This window comes from Saccopteryx bilineata, chromosome X, assembly GCF_036850765.1.
Source record: "Saccopteryx bilineata isolate mSacBil1 chromosome X, mSacBil1_pri_phased_curated, whole genome shotgun sequence".
Lineage (NCBI taxonomy): Eukaryota > Metazoa > Chordata > Mammalia > Chiroptera > Emballonuridae > Saccopteryx > Saccopteryx bilineata.
Genome location: NC_089502.1, coordinates 63472000 through 63493204, shown reverse-complemented (window position 1 = coordinate 63493204; position 21205 = coordinate 63472000). Strand labels below are relative to the sequence as shown.

General features: G+C 36.8%; 1 protein-coding gene across 1 annotated transcript; it reads left to right on the top strand.

Moving 5' to 3' along the window:
• The first annotated feature begins 277 nt into the window (after positions 1 to 277).
• Positions 278 to 4112, top strand: SERPINA7 (serpin family A member 7). The gene is given in 6 exon segments (XM_066250129.1): positions 278 to 464; positions 467 to 915; positions 2219 to 2493; position 2820; positions 3228 to 3374; positions 3909 to 4112. Coding segments are annotated over 6 exon segments (1263 nt in total).
• The last annotated feature ends 17093 nt before the right edge of the window (positions 4113 to 21205 follow it).

Below are 21205 nucleotides of genomic sequence, written 5' to 3'. Positions count from 1 at the left end.
TTCATACATTGCTATTACATCTGAATGACAGTACATGCCATTATTTCTATGGCTCCAGCAAGCCACTTCTCCTGCTCCCTGCCTCTAGATGTTTCATCAGTTTTTCAGGGGAGATAGACCTCCACAAGATCACTGGTGAGCACATCATTACATACTTGCTATTGTTTTACTGATTATAATGAGTGACTATTAGGTGTTCCTGGCTCAGAGATTCCATCCAGCTGAGATCTGCCATGGTTTTCTCACCTCATTTCTTATAGGTTACCATCCTTCCAAAATGCCACTGTTCCTCTCTCTGGTTCTCTTGGTACTTGGGCTTCGTTGTGTGTCACCTAACAGTTCTGAAGGTAAAGTAACCACCTGCCATTCCCTTCAACAAAATGCCACTTTGTATAAGATGTCATACACCAATGCTGACTTTGCATTCAACCTGTACCGGAGGTTCATTGTGGAGACCCCAGATGAGAAATTTTTTTTTCCCCTGTGAGCATTTCTGCAGCTTTGGTCATGCTCTCTACTGGGGCTTGCTCCAACACTGAAACTCAAATTCTGGAAACCTTAGGGTTTAACCTCACAGATATTCCAATGTCAGAGATCCAGCAGGGCTTTCAACACCTGATCTGTTCACTGAATTTTCCAAAGAAAGAGCTGAAATTACAGATGGGAAATGCCCTCTTCATTGGAAAGCAACTGAAACCATCACCAAAGTTCTTGGATGATGTCAAAAACCTCTATGAGACGGAAGTCTTTTCTACCGACTTCTCTAATGTTTCTGCAGCCCAACAGGCAATCAACAGTCATGTGGAGAAGCATACCAAAGGGAAACTCATGGGCCTCATCCAGGACCTCAAACCAAACACTGTCATGGTCCTGGTGAACTATATTCACTTTCAAGGTAAGACTCTAAGATGTCCAGTTCTAGTTCAGTGTTCTGAGAATTTGGTGGGACACTGGGAGAAGCTTACAGTCTCTTTTCACTAGCATCAGGGAATATCCTTCATGCCATAGTGACCGGTTCTGCCAGATATAGCTGTGTACAGTTTTGAATCTTCCAGAAGGACATATAGCTCTGAGGATAGACCAGGAATTTTCTAGGGAGAGGGCACTTTCAGAGAGGTGAATGACAATGGTATAATTATCTTGCTCATACCTAGCTAGCCAATCATGGTTTCCAAATGACTTTTTGAGATAGAACACTTGGCAGGTAAACAGATTTGGGTTTAAACCTCACTGTCACCCTCACTTGCTGTGCATTCTTGAGCACGTTACATCCATACTTCTATTGTGTACTATGCACTCATTATGTATCAACACCATGCTATGTATGTGATTTACCTACATTGTTGCATCTGATCCACACAACTGCCCAGGTTCACAGAGCTAATAAATTTTGTAGGTGGTATTTCCACCTAGGTTTGTCTGATTCTAAAGCTGGTGCTTTTAACAACAAGAATCATGTGACTCTTTTCTGAAGGTGCTCTGTCCAAATGATATCTCCTGGCTCTACAGCAGTGGTCCCCAACCTTTTTTGGGCCACAGACTGGTTTAATGTCAGAAAATATTTTCATGGACCGGCCTTTAGGGTGGGATGGATAAATGTATTACGTGACTGAGACAAGCGTCAAGATTGAGTCTTAGATGGATGTAACAGACGGAATCTGGTCATTTTTTAAAAATAAAACATCGTTCAGACTTAAATATAAATAAAAAGGAAATAATGTAAGTTATTTATTCTTTTCTCTGCAGACCTGGGGTTGGGAACCACTGCTCTACAGCACATGTCAACCATGTTTGGTGGAGAAATGAACAATTCTTGGCCACAAACCACATACTTATAGATGGATAATACAGTAGAACAGATCTTTTGTCTCATTTCACTCTCTGTGTTGGATGTGCTTATACCTTTTTACAGAAGAGGAAACTGTGGCTCTGATGGGTTTAGTGTAAGTATAGTGGTTTTGAACACAGATGAAACATCTGTTGAACGTTTAGTTCAACATTCTTGGGTGTGACTCTTGGCTCTGCCACTGGCTAGCTGGGAGATCATGTAAAGACACTTTCTCTTCATGAACAGCAGTTAGTCACTTGTACAACTGGTTGATAGTAGGTACTTCCCTTTGTGGTGGTCTTAACTACTAGATGAGATGGCTAATGGGAAAGCTCACACTGGTATTAATACTGGTTTAAATCAAACAACTTTTGTCTTTCTGTATTTCAGGCCCAGTGGGAAAATCCTTTTGATGCATCCAAGACAGAAGAGGGTGCCAGCTTCTTAGTGGACAAGAACAGAACAGTGCAAGTGCCCATGATGCACCAGATGGGACAATATTATCACCTGGTGGACTCAGAGCTGAACTGCATGGTGCTTCAAATGGACTATAGCAAAAACGCTCTGGCACTCTTTGTCCTTCCCAAAGAAGGCCAGATGGAGTGGGTAGAAGGAGCCATGTCATCTAAAACACTGAAGAAGTGGAACTGCTTACTGCAGAAGGGGTAAACATCTTAGATTATGTGATACATAAAGGCTGGACCTAATAGTACAGAGAAAATTGAATTCAGTGGAAAATCAGAGGCAGGAGAATCACCCTCAACTATGTAACAGCTGTGTGATGACCACTAAAGAATACCAAGACCATATTCTATGCCAGTCCCTTTGCTGGACACTTTAAATACTTCATTTCATTTAAGTACATCAACAAACAAGCAAAAAAGATAGTATCATAGGCATTTATCAATGAGGAAGTCAGCACTAGAAAGATAAAATGAGCTCTCCAAAGTCAATCAGCAAATAAACTGATGCTTTCCCAGAGGCCTACTAGAGTTTGGGGGAAGGATAGGACTTTTATGTTAACATGTGGATGGGCTGCCATACTGGGCTGGGATGCTAGATGGAAAATAAAATGTTCCAGTCACTTTTGCGATCCATTAAAATTCATGCCATTGGCTCCCCAACCTTGGTAAACTCCACACATATGTTTCTTTTTGATTATAAATGAGTCACATCTCCCTACTTCCAGTGCTGCAATCTGACATTGGCTGAACCAGGGTGTATTTTTTCCAGGATAGCTTCTGTGGTTTTGGTTTCATGTGTTGACCTAACCTACATAGCAATACTTGTCTATATCTAGGGGAGAATCAGAGTCCAAAAAAATGCCATGGCAACAGAGAGAGGAAGGGAATTATGAGTTTAGTGTGCTGATAGTCATGTATTCCCTCCCCCCCACAAGTGGATAGACTTATTTGTTCCAAAGTTTTTCATTTCTGCCACATACGACTTTGGAGCCATCCTTCTGAAGATGGGCATGCAGGATGCCTTTGCTAACAATGCAGGTTTATCTGCACTCACAGAAGACCATGGTCTTAAACTTTCCAAAGTAAGTTAATAAATTAGAGTCCCTGAATGTATGAGCTGGAAGGACCATTGAGAGTCTGTTAATCAACTCTGATTTTATCAATGACAATTCTGAAGTATAAGGAAGCAAAATGACTCTTCCTAGGGCAGATTCACTCCAGAGTTATTCTTATTGCTTTAAAGGAAGTCACTGTGACTGTTACTTCTATCCCTGACCTTCATGTCCTAAAGTGATCCTGATAGAAAAACTTAATGGTCAGAATCGAGTCTCCCGAGTTACAGTTCTGGAGGAAATGATGGGGGCAAGAGAAAGCTTGCAAAGTGAGTTATAGAGGCAGGAAGCCATGGAAAAAGGTATGGTTCCCTGAGAGCTAGCTCTAAACTAGTCAGATATTCATTCATTATGCTTGGCCAGGTAGACTTCATTTTCAAGCACCTTCAACATAGTATGGTAAAGCAGTAACACCTTTTTCTTTTTCATTTCTTAATTCCAAAACATTCCAAAGACTATTTGTGTTACTCCAAGGGATCAGCAGTGTTTGTTCTTCCTCTACAGGCTACCCACATGGCTGTGCTTCACATTGGTGAAAAGGGAACCGAAGCAGTAGCTGCCCCTCAAGTCAGATTTCTGGATCAGGCTGAGATAACTTTCCTTCACCCTATCATCCAATTAGATAGAGCTTTCTTGTTGTTAATTTTGGAGAAAAACATCAGGAGCATTCTCTTTCTAGGGATAGTTATGGACCCAACAAAAGCTTAGTTGGAAAAGTGGCTGTTAGCTAATTGCATGTGCTTATTGAAATGGAAAATAGTGTAGCCTGATATGATTATGTGGGCAGAATGTGCTTTCCTTGGGCAGGGGTAGAGAATGGAACCTAGATGAACTGCTTTGGGTGTGAAATAGGCCACTCCTATAACCAACTATTCAGATAATCAATGAGTGACTCATTTCCTGAAGCGCAGGAAGGGCTCATGTCAGTGAATTCCTCTTCATCAGATATCTCCCCGATTAGTTAGGTTCAAGGACTTTGACTTGGGTGGCAAATGCTCCCTCTTCTGCCATCCAGAAAATAGTTCAAATGCAAACAGGTGAGTATAAAACAATGCAAATACACTGGATTATATGTGGATTTCTCAACCTCCTTTCTTCCATCCCATCAGAATAGTTCTGTATGTCCTTCCCATAACTGTCATTGGTAAATTGTTTTTTTTTTCTTTTTCTTAGAGGCAGGGAGGCAGAGAGACAGACTCCTACATGTGTCACAACCAGAATCTACCTGGCAAGCCCCCTACAGGGGGTGCTCTGCCCATCTGGGGCTGTGCTTTGTTGCTCAGCAACCAAGCTATTTCAGTGCCTGAGGCAAGACTGTGGGGCCATCTTCAGCACCCAGGACCAACTTGTTTGAATGGAACCATGGCTGTGGGAGGGGGGGAGAGGGAGAGAGAGAGAGAGAGACAGTAAAAGAGAGAGACAGAAAAGGGAGGGGGAGGAGAGAGAAGCTGTAGAGGTGGAGAAACAGATAGTCACTTTTCCTGTGTGCCCTGACTGGGAATCATAACCAGGACTTCTGCACACTGGACCAACACTCTACTGCTAAGCCAACCAGCCAGAGCTCATTGGTAAATTGTAAAAATGTGCTTCCACTACAGTACTTAGTCACAGACTGAGAGTTACTGCTAGTGATGTGGCTTTTGTTACTTAACAAGTATGAAACAAAAGAACAAGCGAGACAGAGATAAACTTTCTTGTATGAGTTCATCTCTCCTTCAAAAATTCTCTTATTAGGAATTCATAAACTCAGAGTAGAAAAAGAGGCATTCCTTCACATCATATCTCATAGCCCTACTTTTTGTTTGTTAAAGTTTATTTATTGATTTTAGACAGAGAGAAAGAGAGAGAGAGACTTATATTAATTTATTGTTCCACTTATTTATGCATTCATTGGTTGATTCTTTGTATGTGCCCTGACTAGGGATCAAACCTGCAACCTTAACCTATCAAGATTACCCTTAAACCAACTGAGCTACTTATTCAGAGACAGACCTTACTTTTCTGTTTTGTAATCAGACTCCTTTCTAAATGTTCCACTTTTGTCCCACTTCTCTCAAGTACAAATCTTTTGATGTCTGTCTTTTTGTCTAATTTTACCAAAGTTTGATATCTCCTTGTCTCTAGATCCTTCCACAACCACCATTTGCCTATACATGTTATCTTACTCCCAATGACCAAACTAAATTTCATAGTAGACAATTGGTGTTTAAAGTCAAAATATTAAAATTCAGTATATACAAACAGGACAGTAGATGTTAATGAGATGATGCTTGAAATTCTAGTCATAATGTGAAACTTTTCAACAACAGGGAAATAGTAACAAATGCATATTATTTTTTGTTTGTTATTTTTAAGATATTGTACTTAAAGATTAAAATAAGTGTATATGTTTAGAAAAGTATATAGACCACAAACCTTCTAGTGTTTTTTATTAGACCTATTTGCATGGATGCTTACTTATTCCTCATATAATTTACACTTAGGTTTTATGGATAAGAAATCTGAAACCCGAAGAAGGAAAATGACTTGTGGTACAGAAAATTCCTTGCTCACTTGGAGTTTGGTTTCATCTAAGTTGAATTACAATCCTAGCTCTGTTACTTATGCTATTTTGTGATCCTGGACAAGATCCTAAAGCCCTCATATCTTATTTTCTTTAACTATGAAATGATAACACTAATAATATTCACATCACCAGGATTTTTTAAACATTCCATGCTGCAATATATGTAATGTGCTCATCACAGAGCCAGACATCTGATAAAAAGACTTGTAAATATTAGCTGTTATTCCTTTTGGTCAACATCAGACAGTGGGCTGGTGTCAGAACAAAGATTGTAGTGTGGGTGTCCTGGTTTGCACATTTATGTTTTCTAGCTCAGACCCTACCTCCACAGGCTAGAATAACTGTCATACAGGCCCCTTACTAAATCTCCCTAAATGAGTTGGATAAGAGATTGTTCTGTAAGGAATATAAATATCTACAGGGCAAATTGGAATTATCAAGACACTATACTTCAAGTAATTCATGTAGATTATCACAGAAGAAACATCCAAATCATTAATTCTTGTGTCTAGAGTATAAATGGCTACCATTACTAACCTTATAAATCTCAACTCATTTTAGCAAATTAGGAATAAAAAATAACTTCTTTAACCTCATAGGGGTTATCCATAAAATAACTTTAGGAAAAATGTCACTTAATAGTGAAAGTTTTAAGCAGAATTTCTATTAAGTTGGGATCAAGACAAAAATTCTCTATAGTATTGTTTGTTTTTACCATTATACTGGAGGTCTTAGTCAATACATCAAAACAAAAAAATAAATATTACACAGATTAAGTGGAAAGAAACTTATCTGTCTACAAAGAAAAAAATAAAATTTATGGATAAACTTTTAAAATAGAAGGGAGAAAACTTATTTGGGAACAAAGTACCAGGGAGTAGTATTACCAATCTTACAGAATTCACCAACTTTATTTATCTTTTCCCATTGTGCTAGAATTAGGACCACATAACTTCCATGTTATACTATATTTCCTAGCCTATCTTGAAGTTAACTGTAGCCATATAAGTTCTCATCAATGTAATATGGGTATAAGTGATGTGTGACATTTGTTGACCAGTGTATTGCAACAGTTGGGCACCTTTTTTTATTTTCTTTCCATCTCCTTTGAACTGGATTGTGGACTTACTTATGATCCAGTTTGAACACCAAGCCAATGAAGAGCTCTTTGATAGTTTAGTGCAGTGTATGAACCTATTTTCAGAATATATTTTAAATACCATTTTTTTTCAGAATTGCAAAATCCATCAGTAATGGTGAAACAATTATAAAAATAATAGAATTTAAAATACTAATAAAGTGGTATGTGTGCTTCCACAATAACATTAATTAATAAGATCTTATAACATGTATAATGAATGCATTACTTTCAAAGTAATAGAAAGTATGAATGATATTTCAAGATCTCTGTAACAATGAATGTGCTCTGAAATTATTGGAATTGTGCATATGACAAAATCACAGATTCAGTTTCCACTACTTTATTTTGTGGCCCACATTAATAAATACACAAAATGCAACATTTTGCTTGGTAGTTGATAAATTAAAGATGAAACTTTTAATAAACAAATTTATAGATACTGTGAATTTTATCCTTAGACTTCCTTGAAGGTTCTATGGACTCCAGGTTAAAAACTCCACTTTGGCAGAAAGCATGATGAAAAAGACCTTGATATCTGAATACTCACATGGAAAAGAACTGCCACTAACCTAAAATGCTTATGCCAGATAATTAGGTGAGCAGAAATAAATTTTTATCTTCTATAAGAACTGAATTGGCCCTGGCCGATTGGCTCAGCGGTAGAGCGTCGGCCTGGCGTGCAGAAGTCCCAGGTTCGATTCCCGGCCAGGGCACACAGGAGAAGCGCCCATCTGCTTCTCCACCCCTCCCCCTCTCCTTCCTCTCTGCCTCTCTCTTCCCCTCCCGTAGCCGAGGCTCTGTTGAAGCAGGGATGGCCCGGGCGCTGGGGATGGCTCTGTGGCCTCTGCCTCGGGTGCTGGACTGGCTCTGGATGCAATGGAGCGACGCCCTAGAGGGGCAGAGCATCGCCCCCTGGTGGGCATCCTGGGTGGATCTTGGTCGGGCATATGCGGGAGTCTGTCTGACTGCCTCCCCATTTCCAGCTTCGGAAAAATGAAAAAATGAAAAAAAACGAAAAAAAAACCAAACAACTGAATTTATTCCTGAGCCTATTTATTGAGCAGTCTGGCTGTATTAGACTGATCAAGCTGCCATAACAAAATATCACAAACTAATTGGTTTGAAATAAGAAAAAAAATATTTTCTCACAGTTCTGGAGGCTAGAAGTCTATGAACAAGGTATTGATAATCTTTTTTAATTTAGAAAATTAAATTTAACAGGGTGACATTTGTCAACAAGAATACATAGATTTTGAGCAAACATCTCAATATCATTTGGACAGTTGATTATGTTGTATAACCATCACTCAAAGTCAAATCATCCTCCAGTAAATTTTGTTTCTGGTGAGATCTCTTTTCCTGTTTTAGCCTTCATACTATGTTCTCACATTACTTTTTCTCCAATGTGTGTGATCTCTACTCACAGAGAGAGAGAGAGAGAGAGAGAGAGAGAGAGAGAGAGATTGAGCTCTCAGATTTATTTTATGAGGACATTAATCTTATTACATCAAGACCCTTCTCTTATGCCCTCATTGAACCTTAATTGCATCCTTATTCTCATATTTCTCATTTAACTACAATGGGGTTGTGGCTTCACCGTATGAGTTGCAGTGTGTGTATGTGTGTGTGTGGGGGGAGGAGTGAACATACATTCAGTCCATAATGTTACCCTCATTCCAAGTAATACAGACATTGATAGCACTAGTGAGGATGTTGTAGACTATATTTTCTAGGAAGCAGTTTTTGCAACAGAGTTTATTGTACAGGTTGTTTAGTGCCCTTGGTATTGATGCTTTAAAATAGATGGTCCTTCATAAAATCACCTCAATCACTTATTAGATATAGGCCAGACACTTCTCTACAACTTGTCTTTTAATGGGATAAAAGTAGACAGCATTGTAAATTCTAGAACAAGTCCTTTCTTGAAGAGGAATCTGTATACTGCACCTTCATGCCAAACATAGGCCACTCTTTTTGCTGCTGAAATTGACTTCTTTATACAAGTCCAGGAAGTAGATCCTCCAGGTTCCTTCACTAGCCTTTCTAGATTCTCTGTCTTCTCAACTTGTCTCCATAGTTCAGCTGGTAGCTCACCTGGTTACATGACCAGGGCTCTCATCTCTGATAATCCTTGAAGCCATTGGTTACCATACTCTTCTCTGGCCAAGGTTACTTCATGTGTCCATTTCTTCTGTGAGTAATTGACAGGCCCATGATGCATATCACTTCTGGACTGTGGAGATTATGGAGGCTGTGTGCCTTCCTATTTTTTTCTTTTGGAAAAAATACCATCTCATCAGCTTGCACTGAAAGAAAATTGTGTTTTCTCAGAGTCATCCTGTAGAGAAAAGTTACTTTCTTCCCAGGAATACCTACATTGTACTGTTATATGAGTGTAAACATAACATTTTATTATTTTAAATCCCATAAATGTTGGGATGTTTTTGTACCAACAACTAACAGTATATTAAAGAATACAGATATTGGTACATTAAAGTGGCACTCATTCCAATAAAAAATCTATAACTTGTGGCTTTGGCTTAGTGGGTAATTTGTATGTAACTGAGAAAGTTGAAGATAAAAATTGAGGATTTGGAGACCCAAATGCAGTAGTAAACATTGGGTGAATTTGTCATCTATGATCACTTATAAGCCAGACCAAATACATCTAGAATCTCCAGAAGGAAATATTGAATAATAGAATGTGATAGTCTGTTTTAGTTGTTACTTGCTACATTTAGCAAGACATGTCAAAAAAATGGAAAAAATGATTCTCATTGTAATACTTATCCGGTTTGAGAATAAAGACAGAAAGCAATAGAGAAAGCCTTAGTCTAATCAAGCAGACATAAAATAACAGAGACTAGGGTGCTTAAACAACAGAAATTTATTTTCTCAGAGTTCTAGAGGCTAGAAGTACAAGATCAAGTTGAGACAGGGTCAGTTTCTGATGAGTACGGTCCTCCTGGCTTACAGACAGCCAACATCTTACTCTCCCTTGACATGGCCTTTTCTCAGTGTGTGTAAATGGAGAGCAAGTGATCTCTCACTCTTCTTGTATGACCACCAATACATACTATTGAATTAGGACCCCAAAATTATGATCTAATTTTACCTTCATTGAATCCTAAAAGATTTGTCTCCAAATATAATCACGTTGCAAGTAAGAAATTTAACATAAAATTTTCGAGTGGCGCAATTCAGTGTCCACAATAGGGACCTTGTAAGGTTTAAACTGAAAAGTACTGCTGAACTCTACATAGAAAGATTTTAGGTTGAAAAGGTTTTTTAAATTTTTTAAAGTATTTTATTTATTGATTTTACAGAGAAAAGGGGAAGGTACAAGAATTATCAATTCATAGTTACTTCACTTTAGTTGTTTAATGATTAGTTGTTGTATGTGCCTTGAGCAGGCAAAGCCTAGGGTTTTGAACCAGCAACCGCAGTGTTCCAGGTCAATTCTTTCTCCATTGCATCACCATATGCCAGGCAGGTTGAAAAGGTCTTAAAGCAAAAAATATCATTAAGTTTGTTCAGTTAGAAACAAGATGGCAGAATAGAGACCTCTAGATGTCCATTCCTTCAAAATAAATTAACCGATAATTTGACAAAACTGGTCAGGGTAAATTTTTTCAAACCCTGGAAACTACCAAAATACTTAGAGTGATGAGTAGACTGTTTAATCAAGAGAATGTAAGTGAGTCTCAGTATTAAGAGTGATCTTTATACAATTTAAATTATTCTGATCCCGTATTCTGTGCCGTATCTCACTGGTGGTCTTGAAGACAACAGCCTACATTCTGAGTAGAGATATAAGTACCAGAGTGAGCAGAACAAATCTTTTTCCTTAAAGAGTTACACTTCTTCTTTGTGATGTGTCTGGTGGTTCCCTGGAGAGCATGGTGAAAAACCTTGCCTTTATTTCAGCTGTGAATTCTTCCACTGGTGATATGGCTTGCAAGGGACAATTTTTTTGAAAACATTTAAAGGGTAATGACTTAGTTAGTGTTCCATGAAAAAAAATCAATAATAGATGGGACAAACAAAAGATTATCCAATAAGGTTAGAAATCAAAGTAGGTAAATGAAATGCTTTTGGAAATAAAGGCCTTCAAAAATTTATACAATAATTTTTGAAATTTGTAAGTCCACATACATGCCTATGGCTGAGTACATTCTCAGAAAATACCTTAGGAAAACTTAGGCCTTACTTCTGGCTGAACTTCAGACTCTGTGCAAACAGAACATAGTCTAAAGCAAAGTTATAAATGGCCATGCTGAGTATTACAGGCATGCCCCAATACACACAGAGAACCCATTTAGAAAGATCTATTTTGTTTCTCTGTTTCAGGCATATAAAGAAATCCATGTCTGTGCACTAGCTCACAATTAAGCTAATGGAGCAAAGATTTCATTGGCTACATACACTTAAAGATTGACTTTAAAAAATGATTTTAGGAAAGTTATTAAATAAACAAAAATAATGATTAAAATAACAGTAACAAAAAAGCTTTGGAAATAAGGGAGTATCTGTTATCCAGAATTGCCACATTATAATATTCAAAATGCCTAACTTTCAGTAAAAATGTACATGGTATAAAAGTAAACAAGAATGTACAGCCAATGTACTGGGACAAAAAGGATTTCATAGAAACTGTTCCTGTGGAACCTATGCACTGGAATTATTAGACAAAGGTTTTGAAATAACAATTTTAAATATACTGAAAGAACTAAAAAAACAAAGTAATAAGAATGAAAGGAAACCTTGATAATAATGTCTCACCAAATAGAAAATATCAATAAAGAGATAAAAATTACAGAAAGAAACCAAATAGAAATTCTTTAGATGAAAAATACACAATTGGTTTGAAAATAAAAGGAAGAAAAAGTATGGGGGTTAAGGATCTGGATGAAAAAGGTGCAGGGATTAAGCAAAAAAAAGAAAAAGAAAACTTAGACACAGACAACAGTATGGGGATTAAAAGATGAAAAGGCAGGTTGAAGAAGTAGAAGAGTGCAAAGGGAGGAGAAATGGTGATGGTAAGACACTTGACTTGGGGTGGTGAACACACAGAACAGTATACAGATGATGTGTTATAATACTGTGTACCTGCAACCTATTTCATTAACAAATGTCACCCCGATAAATTCAATAGAAAGTTAAAAAGTGAGAGGTTGTTTAGCTATACCGTTAGACAAAATATTCTTTATGACAAAAGTTATTACCAAAGCAAAAGGACATTATATAATAAAATTTTAATTCATCAAGAAAATACAATAATTATGAACATATATATACCTGACAGCAGAGTCTAAAATATATGAAGCAAAAGCAGACAGAATCCAAGGAAGAAACAGAAAGTTCAACAATAATAGTTAGAGGGTTCAAGTCTTCATATTCATTACTGGATAGAATAGCTAAATGAAGTGCCAACAAGGAAATGAAAGATATAAATAATATAGTAGAGCAGGTAGATGTAACACACATATACTGCTCACAAAAATTAGAAAATACTTTATTGCTTCATATTCATTTTGAAATATACTCTAATTTTTGTGAGCAGTATATATAGAGCATATCACTCAGGGACAGCAGAATACAAGTTTGTTTTTATTTTTCATGTGCCCTTATAACCTATTACAGGATAGATCATGTGTTAACCCATAAAATTTGTCTCAATACATTTAAAAATGTTTGAAATCATATAAATTATCTTCCCTGGTCACAGGAAATAAAATTAAGAATCAATAACAATAAAATCTAGAAATCTCACAAATATGTGAAAATTAAACATTATACTATTAAACAACAAATTAGTTAAGAAAGAAATCTTAAGAGAAATTAGAAAATACTTGGAGATAAATAAAAAAAAACTCGACATACTAATACTTATGAGATGTTGCAAAAGAATTACTTAAATGGAAATACATACCTGTAAATATCCAGATTAAAAAAGAACCAAAAAAATCACAATAGCCTAAACTTCCACCTCACCAAACAAGAAAAAAAAAAGTAGAAAACTCAACCTAAAGCAAGCAGAAAAAAAAATATATATATCAGGAAGAAAGAAAATTGAAAATATCAAAACACTAGACAGGATTAACAAAATTGAAAATTAGTTCTTTGAAAAGATCAACAATATTGACATGCTCTAGGTAGCCTGGCCAAGAGGAAATAACAAAATTACCAAAATTGGAAATGAAATAGGAGACATTACTACTGACCTTAAGGAAATAAAAAGGATTGTAAAGAAGAAGCAATATCTCATTGCATGTCAATACTTAGATTATATAGATAAAATAGAAAATTTATAAAAAGATACAATTTATATGAATTAATTCAAGGAGGAATATAATATATGAATAACTTATAACATGTAAGGAATTGAATTAGTCATTTTCATGGGAGTTAAATGTTTTTTGTTGTTTGTTTTCTCCCAGGCCTCACCTGCTCAGGACTCCCCTTTCTCCCAAGTGCTGAGAAAAAAGCAGGGCTTGAGTGTCATATATTGTGTTAGGGAAACACTGTAAGTGAAAAGAAATAAAGGCTCAGAGAATGAAGGAACTGTCCTAAAAGCACATGGCTCTCTAGCATTGAAATGAGGATTCTCACTCAGGCCATCTTACTCCTGAGCTTTTGTTCTTTGCTAACACCTGACTTGTCTCCTGGGAAATAGCAGGAGAAACAGCAGTGCCAGCAGTAATGGTATCTTTCCAAAGTTACATCTTGCTGAAGCAGGGGGCCACCCACAAAGAAAATAGAAAGCAGTAAACAAATGCAGTCAGAAAGCTTCATCAGGTTTTGAGAAGAAGCCATGAGTTTCTAAGATGCCAGCTGGAAATTTGGAACCTAGTATCAGAGTCTCAGCAAGTCTATCAGAAGGGAGAGACTGATGAATCTTCTTGATGCATTCATTCACTCATTTATTCAACAGACAGTAATGTGCCAAAATATGTTCTAACGAAACAGAACGAAAATTAATGGAGCTTATATTGCAAGTTTGGAGAGATAGATGGTGAACTAAATAAGTAAAATATGCCAGGTTTTACATGGTGAAGAGTACCACGGAGAACAATAAAGCAGAGAGGAAGGAAAATATAGCCATTCATTAAATGATTTCTTTCTGTAGGCTGGAGAAATAAGGGTTACTCTTTTTGTTTGATATATCACACTTCCCAGAACTTGAGATGAAATGCCCCTACAAGGTCTAAGTTGATTTTTGTTCCTCCTATCACTTATTTGTTTTATTTCCATGCAAATTATTAACTTGGCAAGGTATGATGTTGCAAGAACTTGTCTCAGTTTGCAGTCCTCTGCCCCCATTCCATTGTGGCAACTGTCTTATCTATTCTCCCTCTTCCTACTGCCTACCCAACAGGACTCCTCTTTGCTGATTGTGAGCCTATGATGAAACAACAACAACAAAACCAGCCACCCACCCAACAAACAAAAACTTCCCTCTGATATTGCTCCTTTTACTTTCTGCTCATCTCAGTCTCTCCCTTTTTTTTTCTTCAGAGAGCTGGATTAGCATCACAAATGTAAATTTGAGAATCAGAAGAGCCTGAGTTAAAGCTTAGTTCTCCTACTTACTGCCTATGGACAGTCTGACAAATTACTTAATGCGTGAATAGCATGAAATGGATCTAATGTTAGGGAAACAATCTGAAGTCATTACCTAGACTGAGAGGTTGGCTCCAAAATGTAAATCAATAACATTCTTCTCAGGCAGGGTATCCACGGGCTCAGATCAGCCAAAATGAAAGTTTGAGTATACCAATTAACAATGAAGCCTAACTGCTAAGGTGCTGGTAAAAAGAAAAGGGGATATTAAATGGAGCATGGAGAAAATCATAAATACTAAATATGACCTCAACATCAGCTACAGAACTGAGGATTTCAGTCTATGCAAATAGGTTCTTTTTTCCTGGTCATGTATTTATAACTATGTATTTTAATACACAGTGTGTCCGTAAAGTCATGGTGCACCTTTGACTGATCACAGGAAAGCAACAAAGGATGATAGAAATGTGAAATCTGCACCAAATTAAAGGAAAACTCTCCCAGTTTCATACCTATTCAGTGCAGTTTGATGTGGGCTCATGCACAGATTTTTAGGGCTCCTTAGGTAGCTATCCCGTATAGCCTCTACAGACTTGTCACTGACTGATGGCCTACCAGAACGGGATTTCTCCACCAAACTGCCGGTTTCCTTCAACTGCTTACCCCACCGAGTAATGTTATTCCTATGTGGTGGTGCTTCGTTAAAAACGCGCCGATATTCACGTTGCACTTTGGTCATGGATTCGAATTTAGTGAGCCACAGAACACACTGAACTTTCCTCTGTACTGTCCACATCTCGACTGGCATGGCCGTGGGCTGCTCTGCTGTATACACGGGGTTATGTCATCATGTGTGCATGTGCACATGCTGCCACATCATCCTACAGAAACTGGGAGAGATTTCCTTTTAATTGGTGCAGATTTCACATTTCTATCGTCTTTTGTTGCTTTCCTGTGACCGGTCAAAAGTGCACTATGACTTTACAGACACACTGTATATCTATATATCTATATCTATATAGATTAAGATATATAAATATAGATATATATTAAATATATATAATATTTTTCCCCAAAACTGTGTATAAACTTTGATTATGGTGGCTGAATTTAGTCCACAGGTTGAATAATATTGAGAGATCATCATGATGGATCTAGAAGAGGTTTGAGTATTACCCATTGATTCTGGAATTGAATCTCCATTAAGTAACTGAAGAGATGTGGGGAGTGACACAATAATTTTTGAGCTCTACAGGAAATAATTGCTTTTTTTTATACAGGGACATTTTTGGAAGAAAATATTTGGAAAGAAGAGTATGTAGATGTTGAGCAGTCATTTGCATGATTTCTAATAGATATGCATTGCTTTTTGGCTACCTAGCATCAACTTTCCCCTTCCTGATTATGCTCCAATTATCTTTTATAAAACTACCTTGGCCCTTATATTAAGTCTACTTAAAGGAAAAGCACTGCTCTACTCTAACCATAAGGCAGGCACATCCTGAACTAAATCACAATAATCAAATGCGCTGTGGCTAGAGTTTGGATCTTAATCATAGGGAAAAACAGACTGAAAGTGTCTGAGGACTAGGAAAACAAAGTCAATATTATGCTACCCCAATACTCCCAGTCACTCCTACCTAGCCCAGTTGTCATTTCCTGTTGGTGCTCTGAAATCTTAATATCATTATAAAAATTCAGTTTTGCTTAAATTTGCCCAAATTTTCTCTTTTTTTCCTTTTAAAAAATTCAGTAGAAAGGTCATATATAATAAACCAATGATGTACATGGCTACCAGCATCAGAGCATGGGTTTAAATTCTGGTCCCACCACTTAAACTCTCAGGGTCTCAGTTTTATTATTTTTGAGAAGGAGATAATAAAAAAAGGCACCTACATTACACTTGTTGTGTGGTAAGTGCCTAATAAATGTATGTAACTGACTAAATTTTCTTAAATATTCCTGCCCTTTGACCTTCACTACTTTGTTATAAAAAGGAATCTCTTATAACATTTGCAGTTCTCAGACATGGGATTTTATTGTGTGGATTGGAGTAGAGCTGCAGAAGTTTACATTGGAGAGGACCAGGAGTTACTTCTAAGAAAATGTGAATACAGTACTTCAAATTGATTTTTTTATTAATTTTATTTTTCTTAAGTGAGAAGAGGGGAAGTAGAGGAAGTAGAGTGACAGACTCTTGCATGTGTCCCAACCAGGATCCACCTAGCAAGCTCCCTACCAGGCAATGCTCTGCCCATTTGGAGCAATTGCTCCATTGCTCTGCAGCTAAGCTATTTTAGGCCCTGAGACAAAGCCACTGAGCAACCAGCCAGGGCTAAAATTAATTTGCAATAAAATTTTGCCTATTGGTCTGGAATCTTTTGACTATAATGTCAATGGTGTAACTGAGCACCTACAACAACCTTTACTTTGTATTAATTAAAATAAATTAGATGTGTGTATAATACAAAGGAGGGGTCTTCCCTTGATCAGTTATTGACAGCTTCACCTGAAGTATTCTTTCTTTCCCACTTTCTCAATAATTTCTTTTCTAAGCAATGTTTATCATTACTTTATCTGTGCCCATTTTATTATTGTTTTCTGTAATCAAGTCATCATTGCTTACAAACAAATAGTTAAATATTTGATTCGAATAGTCCCTATGGTTCATAACATTTCCATTGGCCTGTCTCAGAGTTCTAAAGCATTTCCATAGTATTATTTAACCAGTGTTTACTTAGAAAACACTGTGGACCTTTAAACTTGCTCCATTAAGCACTTCGACTTTTGCATCAGGTAGTAACAAGTTTTACTCCAGCCAAGGTTCAACTTGAGAAAAATCTCTGTTTTTCATAAAACTAATTATTTGAGGGAAATCTTTTTTATTGCTTATCTTAATTTATGTTCCCAGAAACTATTAATTCTTCAGGAGCCTGAATTTATTCCACCATGAATCCTTCTCTTTCTAGGAATGCAAGAGATTTACTCCTCAAAATGCTATATCTGTAAGGAGAGGAATCGAAAACGACATTTTTGATGTGCAAGCATACATACAAAGCATTTAACAGTAGTGGAGGATGGAAGTGTTGATGTTGGGTATTGTAATTTTTATTGTATGTATTCATTTTTATCAAACAAGGAATATGTGACAATTTTACAGTTATACATTTTTAAAACTTATAACTCCTTCCTTCTGAGGCCATTTTGTTGGAAGAATAGCATAATATTTCTTATATCTAGGTATCTGTCCAGCTCAACTTCCATGGTTAATCACAATAATAATTTTTTTGCATATGCTCTTGAACCTCTCAGCTTTCTGTCATACTGACAGATTAACTTGAGAAAATTCTTTTGCTCTTTGGTAGATCATTTCAATAAACATGTACATTTCCTATTATTTCTTCCACCATAAAATATAATGGTTCTGGATCTCATGTCCCTGTTAACCAGCACCATATTCTTTTATGCTGTTACTGCAGAGCAACATTTAAAAATTTATTAATACCTGATGTCTGCAATTCCTCTCATTCTACTCTTTATTCTCTTACTCTCTTTTCCTATTTCTTATGCATGCATGCACACATGTTTTATTATAATTTATATGAGTGACATAATTATATTAAAATTACACAGTTCAGTGAGTTTACACAAATGTAAAAATCTTTCTTCAAAAAGAGATTTAAAATACTCACATAAATCCAGAAAGTGTCCTCATGTTTCTTTGGAATCAATCTGCACTTTAAACAATCATTTCCATTTTTATAATTATAGGTTAGTTAAATGTAAGTGTACTCAATAGTCCACAGACATATTCTTTTATATCTACTTTCTTTAGCTTTGTTTTATAAGACCTGAAATTCCATGTGCTGCCTTGACATCTTTGAGACTTGCAGTGTCTCTAGTGGCTAGCTGTGAGTTCACCTGCTCTCACTGTATGTGCTCTCCACCCAGTGGGAAAATTCTCTTACCTGATTAGTCTCCTTTTTTGAAGGAACAGCTGCCATGATACCTGGTCCTCAATATAAAATATTTCTGAACTATTCAAATGAGCCACAAGATAGTTCTAAGGTATTTTTTATTTTTTTTACACTCTTGTAGTCTTTATATTTTTCATTACAATGCTCAAATAATTTTACAGCAATAATTTGGGATTTGGGTAGATATCTGTCTGCCTGCTAAATTATAAACTTCTGTATTGAATAGAAATGTCTTATTTAGTTTGTACCACCAGGCCTCACATACATAGTAGATGCTCAATACATATTGTTTTAGTTGAAATAATTAAATTTGATTCAAACATTTCATTTGAATAGTAGTTTGTATGGAGTGATTACAGGTTATGAGAATAAAAATAAAGTGGTAGTTCACTTCTGAAATTCTTGAGGAGGGGAGAGAACTTTGAAACTTATGAGAGTAGGATATAATCATGTTATTTCAGACCGGAGAAGGTGTAGGCTCAGACAGACCATCATCAAAGCACTGAGTTTATTTCTTCGCTCCTCAGATACCATTCAGCATAATGCTTTGACTATGGAAATATTAGAAACTATTAATTTTTTTACTAGGAATGGTCATTTATAGTTTGTAATAACAGAATACAGTTGTATTGACATATCTATTTTGAAAATAAACTATGCATAGCTGATTTCTAAGTTTAATTACTTATAAAGACAATATATATCTATATATAACTATAAATATAGTTATATATATTTATTAATTTTAATTTATTGTGTTAACATCGATTCAAGTGCCCCACTCAATATAACACCCTCACCCGCCACCCCCATGTCCCCCATTACACTCCCTTTGCCCCCTCCCCCTAACTCCCTCCCCCTTTCCCTCTGGGATTTACTGTCTTGTTATTTATATCTCTGTGTTATTTATATATAATTTCACTAATCCCTTTACCTTCTCTGGTCCCATTTCCTCATCCCCCTTCCCTCTGACTGCTGTCCCTCTGGTACCTGTGACTCTGCCTCTACCTATATTCTGTTACTCAGTTCAGTTTGTTCATTAGATTCCACATATAAGTGAGATCATATGATATTTGTTTTCTCTGCCTGACTTATTTCACTTAACATAGTAATCTCCAGGTTCATTCATGCTGTCACAAAAGGTAAGATTTCCTTCTTTTTCATGGCCGCATAGTATTCCATTGTGCATATGTACCACAACTTTTAATCCATTAGTCACTGATGGACACTTGAGCTGTTTCAAGATCTTGGCTATTGTAAACAATGCTGCAATAAACATGAGGATGCATATCTTCTTTTGAATCGAATCAGTGATTTTGGATTCTTAGGATATTCTTCTAAAAGTGGGATAGCTGGGTCAAAAGGCAGTTCCATTTTTAATTTTTTGAAGAAACGCTATTCTGTGTCCTACAGTTGTTGCACAAGTCTGCATTCCCACCAGCAGTGCAGGAGGGTTCCTTTTTCTCCACACCATTGCCAGCACTTATTTTTTTTGTGTGTTGATTTGTTAATGAGTGCCATTCTGATAGGTGTGAGGTCATATCTCATTGTGGTTCTAATTTGCATTTCTCTAATGATTAGTGATGTTGAGTATTTTTTCATATGCCTATTGGTCATCTGTATGTCATCTTTGGAGAAGTGTTTATTCACCTCTTTGACCATTTTTTTTTTTTGCATTTTTCTGAAGCTGGAAACGGGGAGGCAGTCAGACAGATTCCCTCATGCGCCCAACCAGGATCCACCTGGCACGCTTACCAGGGGGCAATGCTCTGCCCATCCGGGGGGTTGCTCTGTTGCAACCAGAGCCAGTCTAGTGCCTGAGGCAGAGGTCACAAAGCCATCCCCAGCGCCCGGGCCATCTTTGCTCCAATGGAGCCTTGGCTGAGGGAGGGGAAGAGAGAGACAGAGAGGAAGGAGAGGGGGAGGGCTGGAGAAGCAGATGAGTGCTTCTCCTGTGTGCCCTGGCTGGCAATCAAACCCGGGACCTCCGCACGCCAGGCCAACGTTCTACCACTGAGCCAACTGGCCAGGGCCCTTTGACCATTTTTTAATTGGACTGTTTACCTTTCTGGTATTTTTAAAAGTTCTTTATAAATTTTGATTATTAATTCCTTATCAGACGTATTGGCAAATATGTTTTCTCATTGTGTGGATTTTTTTTTATTTTGTTAATGTTATGTTTGCTGTGTAAAAGCTTTTTAGTTTGATATAGCCCTATTTGTTTATTTTGTCCTTTATTTCACTTTCCCATGAAGATAAATAAAAAAATATTGCTATGAGAGATATGGGAGAGTTAACTGCCAATGTTTTCTTCCAAGATGTTTATGGTTTCAGATATCCTCTGGAGACAAAATTTGCTCCCAGTTGCAAACCTGTACTCAAGACTATAAAGTATTGAAAACAACAAATGATAAAGTTACACTTCAGAATGCAAATCATTTAATAGAAATTGTATTAAGTATGAGATAACTTTAAGGCATTTTTCCTTTGTAGTCTCCTGGTGTGTAAAGTTATATATGTCAATAATCACAGATTTATATTAGAATGACAAATA